This window comes from Panthera pardus, unplaced genomic scaffold (assembly GCF_024362965.1).
Source record: "Panthera pardus isolate Hobbes unplaced genomic scaffold, ASM2436296v1 HiC_scaffold_24, whole genome shotgun sequence".
In the NCBI taxonomy this organism is placed as follows: Eukaryota; Metazoa; Chordata; class Mammalia; order Carnivora; family Felidae; genus Panthera; species Panthera pardus.
The window spans coordinates 140,215,447-140,229,107 of record NW_026526810.1 but is presented as its reverse complement, the minus strand read 5'-3'; the positions used below and the strand labels follow the sequence as shown (position 1 = coordinate 140,229,107).

General features: G+C 40.5%; 1 gene segment (V, D, J or C); it reads left to right on the top strand.

Annotated features, from left to right (window-relative positions):
* LOC128772890 (immunoglobulin heavy variable 3-74-like) overlaps positions 1–13,103 on the top strand; it is a 52,859-nt gene extending 39,756 nt beyond the window's left edge. Inside the window, 1 exon segment of the V gene segment in view lies at positions 12,939–13,103. Within this exon segment, the coding sequence occupies positions 12,939–13,103 (165 nt within the window).
* Positions 13,104–13,661: the final 558 nt, after the last annotated feature.

The following is a 13,661-nucleotide window of genomic DNA, read 5'->3' as shown; positions in this document are numbered from 1 at the left end:
TTAAAATAAAAAAATAAAATAAAAAGCAGGCCAACACTGAGACATGTCATAGGAAAATGGCAAAATATCCAGATAAAGAAAAACCATAAAAGCATCAACACAAAAGAAGTTGCTAACTAACAAGGGAAGATTAAAAAAAAACTATGGCAGGGGCGCCTGGGTGGCGCAGTCGGTTAAGCGTCCGACTTCAGCCAGGTCACGATCTCTCGGTCTGTGAGTTCGAGGCCCGCGTCAGGCTCTGGGTTGATGGCTCGGAGCCTGGAGCCTGTTTCCGATTCTGTGTCTCCCTCTCTCTCTGCCCCTCCCCTGTTCATGCTCTGTCTCTCTCTGTCCCAAAAATAAATAAAAAACGTTGAAAAAAATTAAAAAAAAAAAACTATGGCAGATGTCTCTACAGAAACCTTCATGCAAGTAGGGAGTGGCATCATATCCTCAACATGCGCAATTGAAAATTTTGCAGCTAAGAATACTTTCTCCAGTAAGACAGTCATTCAGATACAAGGAGTGATAGAATTTCCCAGACAAACAAAAACCAAAGGAGTTCATGGTCTCTAAATCAGCCCTGCGAGAAATTAAAGGGGACCCTTTGAGTGGGAAAGGAAGACTAAAAGTAACAAAGACTAGAAATAAACAGAGAAAATCTCCAGAAACAATGACTTTGGAGGTAACACTATGGCACTAAGTTTATATCTATCAATAATTACTGTGAATGTAAATGGGCAAAATGCTCCAATCAAAAGACATAGGATACCGGAATGGATAAAAACAAATACAAGATCCTTCTATACACTGCACACGATTGACTCATTTTCAACCTAAAACACCTGTAGATTGAAAGTGAGGGAAGGGTGAATAATTTATCATGCTAACGGACGTCAAAAGAAAGTTGTAGTACCACACTCATATCACACTAACTAGTTTTCAAACCAAAGTTTGTTACAAGAGATCAGGAAGGCAGTATATCATCATAAAGGGGTCTATCCAACAAGAAGATCTGAAGCTTTAAATATTTATACCCCAAAAATGTAAGCACTGAAATATATAACTCAATTAATAAGAAACATAAAGAAACTCATTGATAATAGACAATAGTAATAATAGAGAACATTAACACTCCACTTACAACAATGGAAAGACAATCTAAGCTGAAAATCAATAAGGAAACAATGGCTTTGAAAGACACATGGACTGAATGGACTTAACAGATATATTCACAACATTCCATCCTAAAGCACCAGAATACACATTCTTTTTGAGTGCGCATGGAACATTCTCCAGAACAGATCACATACTACGTCACAAATCAGCCCTCTACAAGTACAAAAAGACTGAGATCATTCCATGCGTATTTTCAAACCACAACACTATGAAACTTGAAGTTGACCACAAGAAAAATTTGAGCAACACTGCCAATACATTAGGTTAAAGAACATTGTAGTAAAAGCGGAATGAGATTTTCAGGAAATTACAGAAGCAATAAAAAAATACATGGAAGCAAATGAAAATGAAAACATGCCAGTTCCAAACCATCTGGAGGCAGCAAATTTGATGGAAGAGTGAAATATATAGCAGTACAGGCCAAACTCAAGAAAGAAGAAAGGTCTCAAACACACAACCACTTTACAACTAAAGGAGCTAGAAAAAGAACAAATGAACCCTAAAGCCAGCAGGAACAGGTAAACAAAAAAGATTAGAGCAGAAACAAATGATATAGAAACAAAGAAAAACAGTAGAACAGATGAATGAAACTATAAGTTGGTTTTTGTAAGAATAAATAAAAATGATAAACCCATGGGCAGACTCGGCAAAAACAAAAGAGAAGGGACGAAAGTAAATATAATCAGAATTTGAGAGGAGACATCGCGACTGACACCACAGAAATACGACTATGAGAAAATAGTTTGGAGATTTATATGCCAACAAATTGGGCAATCTGGAAGAAATGGATAAATTCCCAGAATAATGTAAACTACCTAAACTGAAAAAGGAAGAAAGAGAAAACGTGAACAGACTGATAATGAGCAAAGAAATTGAATCATTAATCAAAAATCTACTGACGCACAAAAATCCAGGGCCAGATAGGTTCACAGGTGAATTCTACCAGATATTTAAGAAGAGTGTAAAATATTCTATTTAAGTAGAATAGAAAATTCCTGTCTTCACAAACTGTTCCAAATAATAGAAATGGAAAGAAAACTTCCAAATTCATTCTATAAGATGAGTATGATCACGGTTCCAAACCAGATTAAACCCCACTAAAAATGAGACTTACAGGCCACTAGCCCTAATGAGCAAGAATACAATTGTCAAGAAGATACTTGCAGGGGCGCCTGGGTGGCTCAGTCGGTTAAGCGTCCAACTTTGGCTCAGGTCGTAATCTTGCGGTCCGTGAGTTCGAGCCCCGTGTCAGGCTCTGTGCTGACAGCTCAGAGCCTGGAGCCTGTTTCAGATTCTGTGTCTCCCTCTCTCTGACCCTCCCCCATTCATGCTCTGTCTCTCTCTGTCTCAAAAATAAATAAACGTTACAAAAAAGAAAGAAAATACTTGCAAATTGAATGCAACAAGACATTAAAAGGATCCTTTAACGTGACCAGGTGGGATTTATTCCTTGGCTGTAAGGGTGGTTCAATAGTCACAAATAAATCAATGTAATACATACCATCAATCAGAGAAAGGATACGAATGATATGACCCTCTCAATAGATGCAAAAAAAAAATTGACATAGTACAGCATCCTTTCTTGATAAAACCCTCAACAAGGGGTAGAGGAAACACACCTCAACATCATAAAGTCCGTACATGAAAACCCCACAGCTAATATCCTCAGTGGGGAAAAAAAAACCTTTTCCTCTACTGCCAGGAACACAAGAGGGATGTCCACACCCATCATTCTACTTAATACAGCAGTGGAAGTCTTATCCTCAAAAACAGACAACAACAAAAAATAAAGGCATACAAGTTGGAAAAGAAGAAGTCAAACATTCCCTCTTCACAGATGACATGACACTCTATATAAAAAACTCAAGACTCCACCAAAATATTGCAAGAACTGATGCACAAATTCACCAAAGTCACAAGATACAGTATCAACATACTGAAATCGGCTGCATTTCTACACAGCAATAATGAGGAAACAGAAAGAAAAAAAAAACTATCCATCCCGTTTACAATTGCACCAAATATAATAGGATACCTAAAAAGTTAAAATATCCATAATCTGAAGACTCTAAAAACGGTGAAAGAAACTGAGGATGACACAAGGAAGTGGAAACACCTTCAATGTTCATGGATTTAAGGAGCAAGTAGTGTTGAAATGTCTATGCTACACAAAGAAACGGGAGACTTCATGACTATGGATTTCATGCTGTATTACAAGCTGTACTTATCAAGACAGTAAGCTACAAGCACAAAAGAGACACATAGATCAAGAGAACAGAAGAGTAAACCCAGATATGGACTCACAAATGTATGGCCACCTCATCTTGGATGAAGTAGGAAAGACTATGTAATGGGAAAAAAGACAGCCTTGTCAACAGAGGGTGTTGGGAAAACTGGACGAGAACATGCAGAAGAATGAAACTGAACCACTTTCTTACTCCATACAAAAAAATAAATCCATTGGGTGAAAGACCTAAATGTGAGACAGGAGACCATCAAATCCTAGAGGAGAACAGGCAGCAACCTCCTGGACTTCAGACATAGCAACTTCTTACTAGACGTGTCTAGAGAGGCAAGGGAAACAACAGCAAACTTGAACTACTGGGACCTCATCAAAATAAAAACCTTCTGCACAGCTAAAGAAACAATCAACTAATCTAAAAGGCATTCTACAGAAATTAAAAAGGTATTTGCAAGCCACACATCTGATAAAGGCTTACTATCTAAAATCTATTAAAAAAACTTCTCAAACTCAACACCCAAAATACAAAGAATCCAGTGGAGAAATGGGCAGAAGACATGAGGAGATACTTTTCCAAACAAAGCATTCCGATGGCTAACCGACACAGACGAACATATGCTCAACCTCACTCATCATCAGAGAATTACAAATCAAAACTACAATGAGAGATGACTGCACACCTGTCAGAATGGCTACAATTAACAACTCAGGAAACAACAGATATTGATGAGGATGAGGAGAGAAGGGAACCCTTTTATACTCTTGGTGGGAATGCAAAGTGCCCGGACCATTCCAGAAAACAGTTTAAAAACTAAAAATTAAACAACCTTCCACTCCAGCAATTGCTCTACTAGGAATTCATCCAAAGCATACAAAACTTCTGATTTGAGGAAGTACATGCACCCCAATGTTTACAGCAGCATTAACTATGACAGCCAAACTGAGGAAAGAGACCAAAAGTCCACCATGTGATTAATCTGCTATATGTATAGAATGGCATATTACTCAGTCATAAAAAAGAATGAAATCTTGCCATTTGCAAAGATTTTGATGCAGCTACAGGGTATCATGCTAAGCAAAGTAAGTCAGTCAAAGATGACAAACACCATATGATTTCCTCCTATGGGGAATTTAGATCTAGGGGAAGGGGAAAAAGAGCAAGAAATCATAAAAATAAACTCTAAGGTTAGAGACCAAATTGAGGGTTGCTGGAGGGCAGGTGTGTGGGGGATGGGATAATGGGTGTTGGGGATTAAGGAGGCCACGTGTTGTGATGAGTACCGGGTGTTAAAGTAAGTGATGAACCAATAAATTCTACTACTGAAATTAATATTACACAATATGATAACTAACAAATATTTAAACACAAACTTAAAAAATTTTAAAAGTGGAAAAAAGGAAGGGAGAATTGTTGTCACAAATTGTCATGAACATGGAATCTAAGGTAGTGAGTCTAACGTCTTGCATTTTCTCATTATATCCCTAACTGATGGTGGACATATTAACATACTCATGAATTTTCACAGCAGTGCCAGGTGAGCTGGAATTCAAACCACAGCTGCCCTTCCCAACTCCCCTGTGCCCACACATCATGGGCAGCTTGTCCAGACACCTGCACAAGAACCCAGGTTGGGCCTCAGCAGGGACCCACATCTGCAGAACTGGAAAGTGTGGACAGTTGACGCTTCCTGAGAAGCTCTGGGGTTCCTTCCCCGACTTGCTGTCTCAGCTCCCTTGTCTTCCTTTCTTGTCTCTTGAAGAGAACCATGTCCCCTGTTAGTGGTTCATGAAAGTGAGGGGCTATATGTTCTATAAACATTCAATATGACAGGTAACATACAAGGGGACAAAAAAAAAAAAAAACATATGATGCAGCCTCTCTCGCGGCTCCTATCACCCAATGTGATAGAGTACAAATAAACCTAAGTATTCATTTGGTCAAAAATTGCACAGCACGTTGGGAAAGTATTAAGAGATGAGAAGCCTGGAAGAATTCCACAAACACAGATATGAGCTCCCCTTGGAAGGAAGAAGAAAAATTACAGTCCCAAACACGCAAGAGTAAAATGACTTTAGGAAATGATACAAGAGCTTCAATGCATTCTATTCATGAATTGTCTAAAATTGGCAATGCAAAAAATGGATTTTGAGGGTTTCACATAGAATTGCGAAGGAAAAATTGTGTCAAGAACTCAGTTGTGTGCACAGAGCTCAGCGGCTCCTGAGACATATAGAAAGCCCACCACCTGAAAAGGTAAACGTGATTTTTGACCCCAGGAGCATATCTATCTAATCTGATGAGCAGTCTGGCCAAAGAGACACAGAATGGCAACTCTTGTGAAATTTGAACTTCAATTTCCTATATTTCCACTTAACTTCCATATATTAGGAAAAACCATGCCACGAAAATGATTTGCTAGAGTCTATAAATTTAAAAACAAACGACAAAACTCTAAGTCACCAGAGACCAAATAGGGAACATGTCAACATTGAGAGAAACCAGAAAAAAAAAACAAGACTTTTAGTACATCGTAAGTCAAGAAATCAGTGGGGTGCCTGGATGGTTGAGTCAGTTAAGTGTCTCACTTCAGCTCAGGTCTCGGTGTCACAATTTGAGGGTTTGAGCCCCGTTGTCAGGCCCTATGCTGACAGCTCAGAACCTGGAGCCTGCTTCAGATTCTGTGTCTCCCTCTCTCTCTGCTTTTCCTCGCTCACGTTCTGTCTCTCTCTCTCTCTCTCTATCAAGAATAAACATTTTTAAAAAATATTAGTCATAAGCAATCAATCATCAAGAAAAGAAAAACTATAGCTAAGAACACAAGACCCATAAAAAGAAATGGTATAAATAGACTTTGTGAAAATCAATTCCGCTTATCTGCCCACGTGAATACCAATAGTAAGATAAGTTACAGAGTAAGAGACAACATTCACAAATTGCATAACCACCAAGGGACCTGCATCTTGAATATGCTAAGAACCCTCAACAGTCAATAGGAAAAAAGGAAACTAACCTCCATCAAACAAGCACAGCCTTGTGTAGTAGACATCCTATCCTTGAGCTTATAGACACATTAGTTACTGACTGGAGAAGACTCTTCACACCATCGACTGTCAGGGAAATTCAAATCAAGAATGCAACAGATGCCCTATACACACATCCCAATGGCTCAGGTATGAACAACTCAGACAACAAATCCAGGTGAGAATCCAGCGTACGTGGGGCCTCAAACAATGCAGGAAGGATTGACAAACAAACACCAGCTCTGGAAAACCGTTGGCTGTTGCTTATGAAATTATACATGGATGACATAAAAAGGAACCTGGAAATACCACTCCCGAGTATTTGTCCCTGAAGAATGAAATCCCATGCTCAGAAAATAAATGGTGTGTAAATATTTACAGCATCTTTCTTAGTGTTAGGAGCTCAGAATAAGGCAAAAGTCTTTCGATATATAAAGGAATAAACCAACTACGAAAATTCCATCAATGGGAGGCTTTGCCAGAGAACTGTGACACTACTGATGCACACCTGAAATCAGGTGAAACTCAAAGACATGATGTGGAGGGAAGGGCGGTAGTCCCATAATTACAGAGGTGGTGTGACCTGGGACATTCACACAGCCAGACCATGGTGACAGTGGTTTGGTTGGGCATTCCTTATCTCTTTCTTTCCCAAACCACAGGATGAGATACTCTGCTTCATTTGACAGCACTCCTATGTTCAACCACCCTCTGATGTATGGAGTCTCCACAGACTGAACCCTACAACCTCGGACTCCTCTGAATGGAGAGTAGTTGAGACCATAGTCTGATATGTGTTCTGACAGGAGCTGTTCCCTCCACTGTCCCTGGCTCTGGCTCTCTCCTGCAGATGAGGGTGAGTAGGTTAGGAATCCTCCACTGAAACCATGTGTCTCCTGCACCTGACTCTCCCACAACATGAGGCCCAGACCTTCTTCCTCACACTTAGCTGGAAATGAAGTCAGTTCTATAGGAACAGATTTGCTCCTTGTATTAGAGAATTACTCCATCTCCCCCTTACCCTGGGCAATACTCTGGGCAAAGGTCTGCAGCTGCAGGGCGTGTTGGGGACAAACAGGATTCCAAACAGTTTGGAAATTGAGGGCTCTGTTTAGGGGTGGCTGGCAGCTTCACTGCCTTGTGGCTTGCTTGTCCTGGTGGCATGAGACTCCTGCCATACAAGTCAGGTCTGGGGTGATCAGGTTCCCAGCATCCCTAGTGGACTGTGCCCAGGGCAGAGCTTCATTCCTGGGAGTAGGGCTGCCAACAATGAGTGAGTCGCACATCTCAGTGGCACCTGCTGGGGCTTGGCCTCAACAACAAACAGCTTAGGGTCACTGACATCCTGTCCCTCTGGGAAAGAGTCCTCTGAACAGGAGCTGGTCACTGGGAACCGTGTGTATTGGCTACAACAGTCTGGAGGGGAGGTTGCAGCCAGGCTCAGGGGCACATGCCTATAGTCACAGTTACTTGCACTGGAGTTTCTTCTTGCTGATCTGGGGTGGGAAAGGAAAAGAACATACCTTAGTTCAAATAGTCTAGGTATTCTTTCTGGTAGTATATTTTCTGCAATAAATGCTTCTTCATGGGCTGTATGCCAACATGGCCATTTGCAGGCACTATAAATACATTATTTGAGTTTTTCTTCAAATTCCAGTTAGTTAACATGCAATGTACTATTACTTTCAATTGTAAAATATAGTGATTCAACATTGCAATACAGCACCCAGTGTTCGTGACGAGCGCACCCCTTAATCCCCATCAACTACCTCCCCATCCCTCCACACACCCTCCCCAGGGTAACCATCAGTTTTTCCCCTATAGTTAAGTATCTGTTTCGTGGGGCTTACGTGGTTCCATGGGTTAGGCCCACGACTCTTGATCTGGGCTCTTGTCTTGATCTCATCATTCCTGAGATCGAGCCCCACTTTGGTTTCTGCACTGACAGCACGATGTTTCCTTGGGATTCTCTTCCCATCTGCCTCTGCCCCACCTCCCATTCTCTCTCTAAATAAATAAGTGAACATTGAAAAAATCGCCTATTTCTTGGTTTGCCTCTTCTCTCTTATTTGTCCCTTTGCCCATTTGTTGTTTCTTAAATTCTACATATGGATGAAATCATATATTTGTCTTTCTCTGACTTATTTCCGTAAATATAATACTCTCTAGGCCCATCCCTGTCCTTAACAATAGCTAATGTCATTCCTTTTACGGCTGAGAAATATCCAGTGTGCGTGGACGGGGTTATGTAGATATACCACATATTCTATACCCATTCATCAATCAGTGCATACTTCGGCTGGGTTGTTTCCATAGCTGGGCTGTTTGTGACATAGCTGCTATAAACAGAGAGGTACAATTCCCTTAAATTAGCATTTTTGTATCCTTTGGGTAAATACCTAGTAGTGCATTTGTTCCATCATAATGTAGTTGTATTTTTAGCTTTCTAAGGAATCTCCATGCTCTTTTCCATAGTGGCTGTGCCAGTGTGCATTCCCACCAGCACCTCCAAAAGGATCCTCTTTCTCTGCATCCTCACCAACACCTGTTGTTTCTTGTGCTGTTGAGTTCAGCCTTTCTGACAGTGTGAGTTGATATTTCATTGTAGTTAGGATTTATATTTCCCTGATGAGGAGTGATGTTGACCATATTTTCATGTGTTTAGTGAAAATCTATAGGTCACATTTGGAAAAATGCTTATTCATGTCTTCTGGCCATTTTTTAATAGGCTTATTAAGTTCTGGAGTTGAACTTTATACCATATATAGAAATCTTAAAGACTCCACCAAAAAAAAACCCCGCTAGAACTGGTACAATAAACCTGTAAATTTGTAGCATACAAAATCAACATATAGAAATTTGTTACATTTCTATATACCAATAATGAAGCAGGAGAAAGAGAAATCAAGGAATCAATCCCATTTAAAATTACACCAAAACCATAATATACTAGAAATAAACCTAAGTAAAGAGGTACAAGATCTGTACTCTGAAAAGCCTGGGACATTTATGGAAGAAATTGAAGAAAACACAAAGAAATGGAAAAAATATTCCATGCACATGGATCAAAAGAAAAATCATTGTTAAATGACAATACTATCCAAAGCAATCTAGACATTCAATGCAAATAATTCAATTTACTGTCAAATAATACCAGCATTTTTCACAGAGCTAGAACAAATAACTCTAAAATTATCATGGAACCACAAAAGACCCCAAATAACCAAAGATCTTGAAAAAGAAAAAAACCTGGAGGCATCACAATTCTGGATATCAAGCTATATTACAATGCTGTAGTCATCAAGACAGGATGATACTGGCAAAAAATAGACACATACATTGATGGAAAAGATTAGAAAACCCTGAAATGGACACATCACTATATGATCAACTAATCTTTGACAGAGCAGGAAAGACTATCAAATGGAAAAAGTCCCTTCAAAAACTGGTGTTGAGAAAACTGGACAGCATCGTGAACTTGTAATGAACCTGGACCACTTTCTTACAGTACACACAAAAATAAATACAAATTGAATGAAAGACCTAAATGGGAGACAGGAAACCTTCAAAATCCTAGAGGAGAACACAGGCACCAACCTCTTTGACCTTGGCCAGAACAAGTTCTTACTAGACATGTCCCCAGAGGCAAGGGAAACAATAGCAAAAACAAACTATTGGGATCTCATCAAGATAAAAAGCTTCTGCACAGCAAAGAACAAATCAATAAAACTAAAAGGCAACTGACAAAATGGGGGGAGATATTTGTATGACATCTCAGACAATGGGTTAGTATCCAAAATCTATAAAGACCTTACCAAACTCAACACTCAAAAAACAAATAATCCAGTGAAGAAATGGGCAGAAGACATGAATACATATTTTTCCAAAGAAGACATCCAGATGGCAAAAAGACACGAATAAAGATGCTCAACAACACTCTTCTTCAGTGAAATATAAAGCAAAACCACAATGAGATACCAACTCACACCTGTCACAATGACTAAAATTAACAATTCAGAACACACAAAATGTCAGCAAGGATGCAGAGAAAGCGAAACCCTTTCGCACTGTTGATGGTAATGCAAACTGGCGCAGCCACTCTGGAAAACAGTGTGGAGATTCCTCAAAAAATGAAAAACGGAACTATCCTGTGATCAAGCAATTGCATTTATCCAAGGATACCAAAGGTATCCAAAGGATACCAAAATGCTGATTCGAAAGGGCACGTGCATCCCAATCTTTATGGCAGCCTTATCAACAAAAAACAAATTGTGGAACAGCCCAAATATTCATCAACACATGAATGCATAAAGAAGAGGTGGTAAATATATACAATGCAATATTACTTAGCCATCAAAAAGAATGACATCTTGCCAATTACAATAATGTGGATGGAACTACAGTGTATTATGCTAAGTGGAACAAGTCAGTCAGAAAAAGTCAAATATCCTATGATTTCACACATTAGTGGAATATAAGAAACACAACATACAGAAAGGAAAAATAAAATAAATCAAAACAGAGAGGGAGGAAACCAGAAGACACTCTTAAATACAGAGAACAAACTGAGGGGAAGTGGGGGAGGTGGGCTAAATGGCATGTGGCCATTAAGGAGGGCACTGGGTGAAATGAGAACTGGGTGTTATATGTATGCGATGGTTCTCTACATTCTACCCCTAAAATGAGTACTACGCTGTATGTTAACAGATTGAATTTACATTAATATAATACAAGAAAATTATATATAGAGAGAGACTGCCTCAAAATAGCAAGCTTCTGCACAGTGAAGGAAACAATCAACAAAACAAAAAAGCAACCTATGGAATGGAAGAAGATATCTGTAAATGACATATCCTCAGGGTTAGTTTTCAAAACATATAAGTTTTTTTTTAATTGTTTTCAACTTATCAGTAGAGTGTGTCCATGCAGTTCAGCACACTGTTGTGTGAGAAGCAAAACTCGTGTCTTCCACTTTTATATTGTGGTAAGATCTCACTGAAAATGAGACCCAGACTCTTCACAAAATTTTAACCATACATTACAGTATTGATAATTACAGGGGTAATGATGTGGAGACCCCTTTAAAACTTGTCATCTTGCATAACACAAAATCATAGCCCTTGAGATCTACTCCTCATTGACCCTCCCTGCCAGGCCCTGGCAACTGCCATTCCACTCTCCATTTCATTGTTATCAAAACCTAAATTCATCTGCCTGTTGCTGGAAAGGTCAATGTTCAAAGTTTTAGTTTGGGTGGCAAAGGAATTTGAGCTATATTCAGAAGGCCAGCCACTGGGGAAAAGGCAAACTCTTGTCCAAACGCCAACTCTGAGGTTTCTCCCTGACCCAGGGCATTTTAAAGCAGTAGAGGGTACTTAAACAAGCAAGGCAGTGCCATGGTCAATACCATCTTTTGATCATGGGCAGACTCCATGGTGCAAGCTGCCAAAGTAACCTCAACTCCCCTCCATCTCCAGCTGAAGAGAGAACCAAACTACATGGGAGGAGACTGCCAGAGGCCAGGAAAGAACCCCCATAAGGGATTAGAGGAGAAAACCCCTGGGGCTCACACATGGTCAGCAGTACTTTCTGTTCTCCCCAGCTGGCATAAGAAAATACTAAAATACAACCTTGTAGTTCACCAATCATCACTCAGAATACTGACAAATGTTTTCCTCAGTGAACTCAGAGGAACCTTCAAAGCAAAAACCAAAAGGATCAAATGGCTTGCAAACTAATAGCCAAGGAGAATAAGACACACAAAACTACAAAGTGATTTTTTGCATCACCCATAAAGGTAAAATTGACAATGTTTACCTCCACAACACAAGGAAGCAAAAGCAGTGGTCTCTGTAATGAGGAAAAGTAGTCATCCAAAGAAAGTGACCCAGCAGTACCATAGGACATGGAATTGGTAGAGAAGTTAAGGGTGATATAACTGCATAGCCCATATGCAAGTAGCTGGAGGAAAGATTAAAGGTGTTGACTAAAGCCATGCCTCTGTGTCCAAATCCATACCCATGTCCATGTGACCACTCTTGACCATGGACCACCTGCCCCTCCCATATCTACCCCAGCCTAACTGATGTGCAGGGTCACACAATGCCACACCCTGGGACTGTTGCCGAACCCCACAGGGGGCCCCCAGGTGCAGGGTGCTGGCCACCTGGCACAGCCCTCTATTCTGTCTGATGGTCTAGACCTGCCTTTGCTGAGGATCCTCCATTTATCCATTCTCACTGGCAGATGTCTCTGAGCAGGGGCATGAGGCTGGCAGAGGGCCAGGTCACCCTGAGGGCGCCCCTCTTGCTCTTTGCACTCTGGGCAGTGCTGGCTCCTGTGCAGGGTTCTCAAGGGCATCCCTCATGGCACTACGTCTCCTCTGAGGTGGTAATTCCCAAGAAGGAGCCGCACCACAGCAAAGGCATTCAGATGCCTGGCTGTCTGTCCTATAGCCTGCGTTTTGGGGCAAGAGACATGTTATGTACATGCGGCACAAGAAACTCTTTTGGTCCAGACTCTGCTGATGATGACTCAGGATGCTCAGGGAGACTTGCAGGTGGACTACCCCTTCATGCCTCCAGACTGTTACTACCTCAGCTACCTGGAGGAGATTCCTTTTTCCATGGTCACAAGTGACACAGGCTATGGCAGCCTTGAAGATGTCATGAAGTTGGATTAACTTGCCTATGAAATGAGACCCCTCGGTGATTTCCAATCATTTGAACACTTTGTTTCTCAGATAGTCGCAGACATCTGTGCAATGGGACCTACTTATAACCTGGGATATAAGGAGGACAGGGGACCCCCTGTTCCTCAAGGAAATGCCAGTGCAGCCCCAAGGATCTCTAGTAAGTTCTGTTCATCCCATCACAGAATTTTCAAAGGACTTGCTTTCAGTTTCAAAACAATGTATAGTGTGTTAACCACGTGGAAAAAAAGTGCCCAATTCCTAGTAAGGCTAGTTAGCTTAATTGAGTCAATATTTCATGCTATTGATGTAAGTTATTGCTTTCATGGTCATTTATAGTGAGAGACATCAAGCTCACACAGGCAATTATGTGTTGCATCAGAGCCCCTTTTTTTCCTCTTCAATAGTATGAGTGAAAGTATTTTCGATTTCTTAAAACACATTCACCCTTAATGTGATTTGAGATGGGCCCCATGAGGTTCATGGCAGTCCAGTTGTATATTCTATATGCCATCCACCAATGGCTTATATGCCATCATTCTGGGTTAT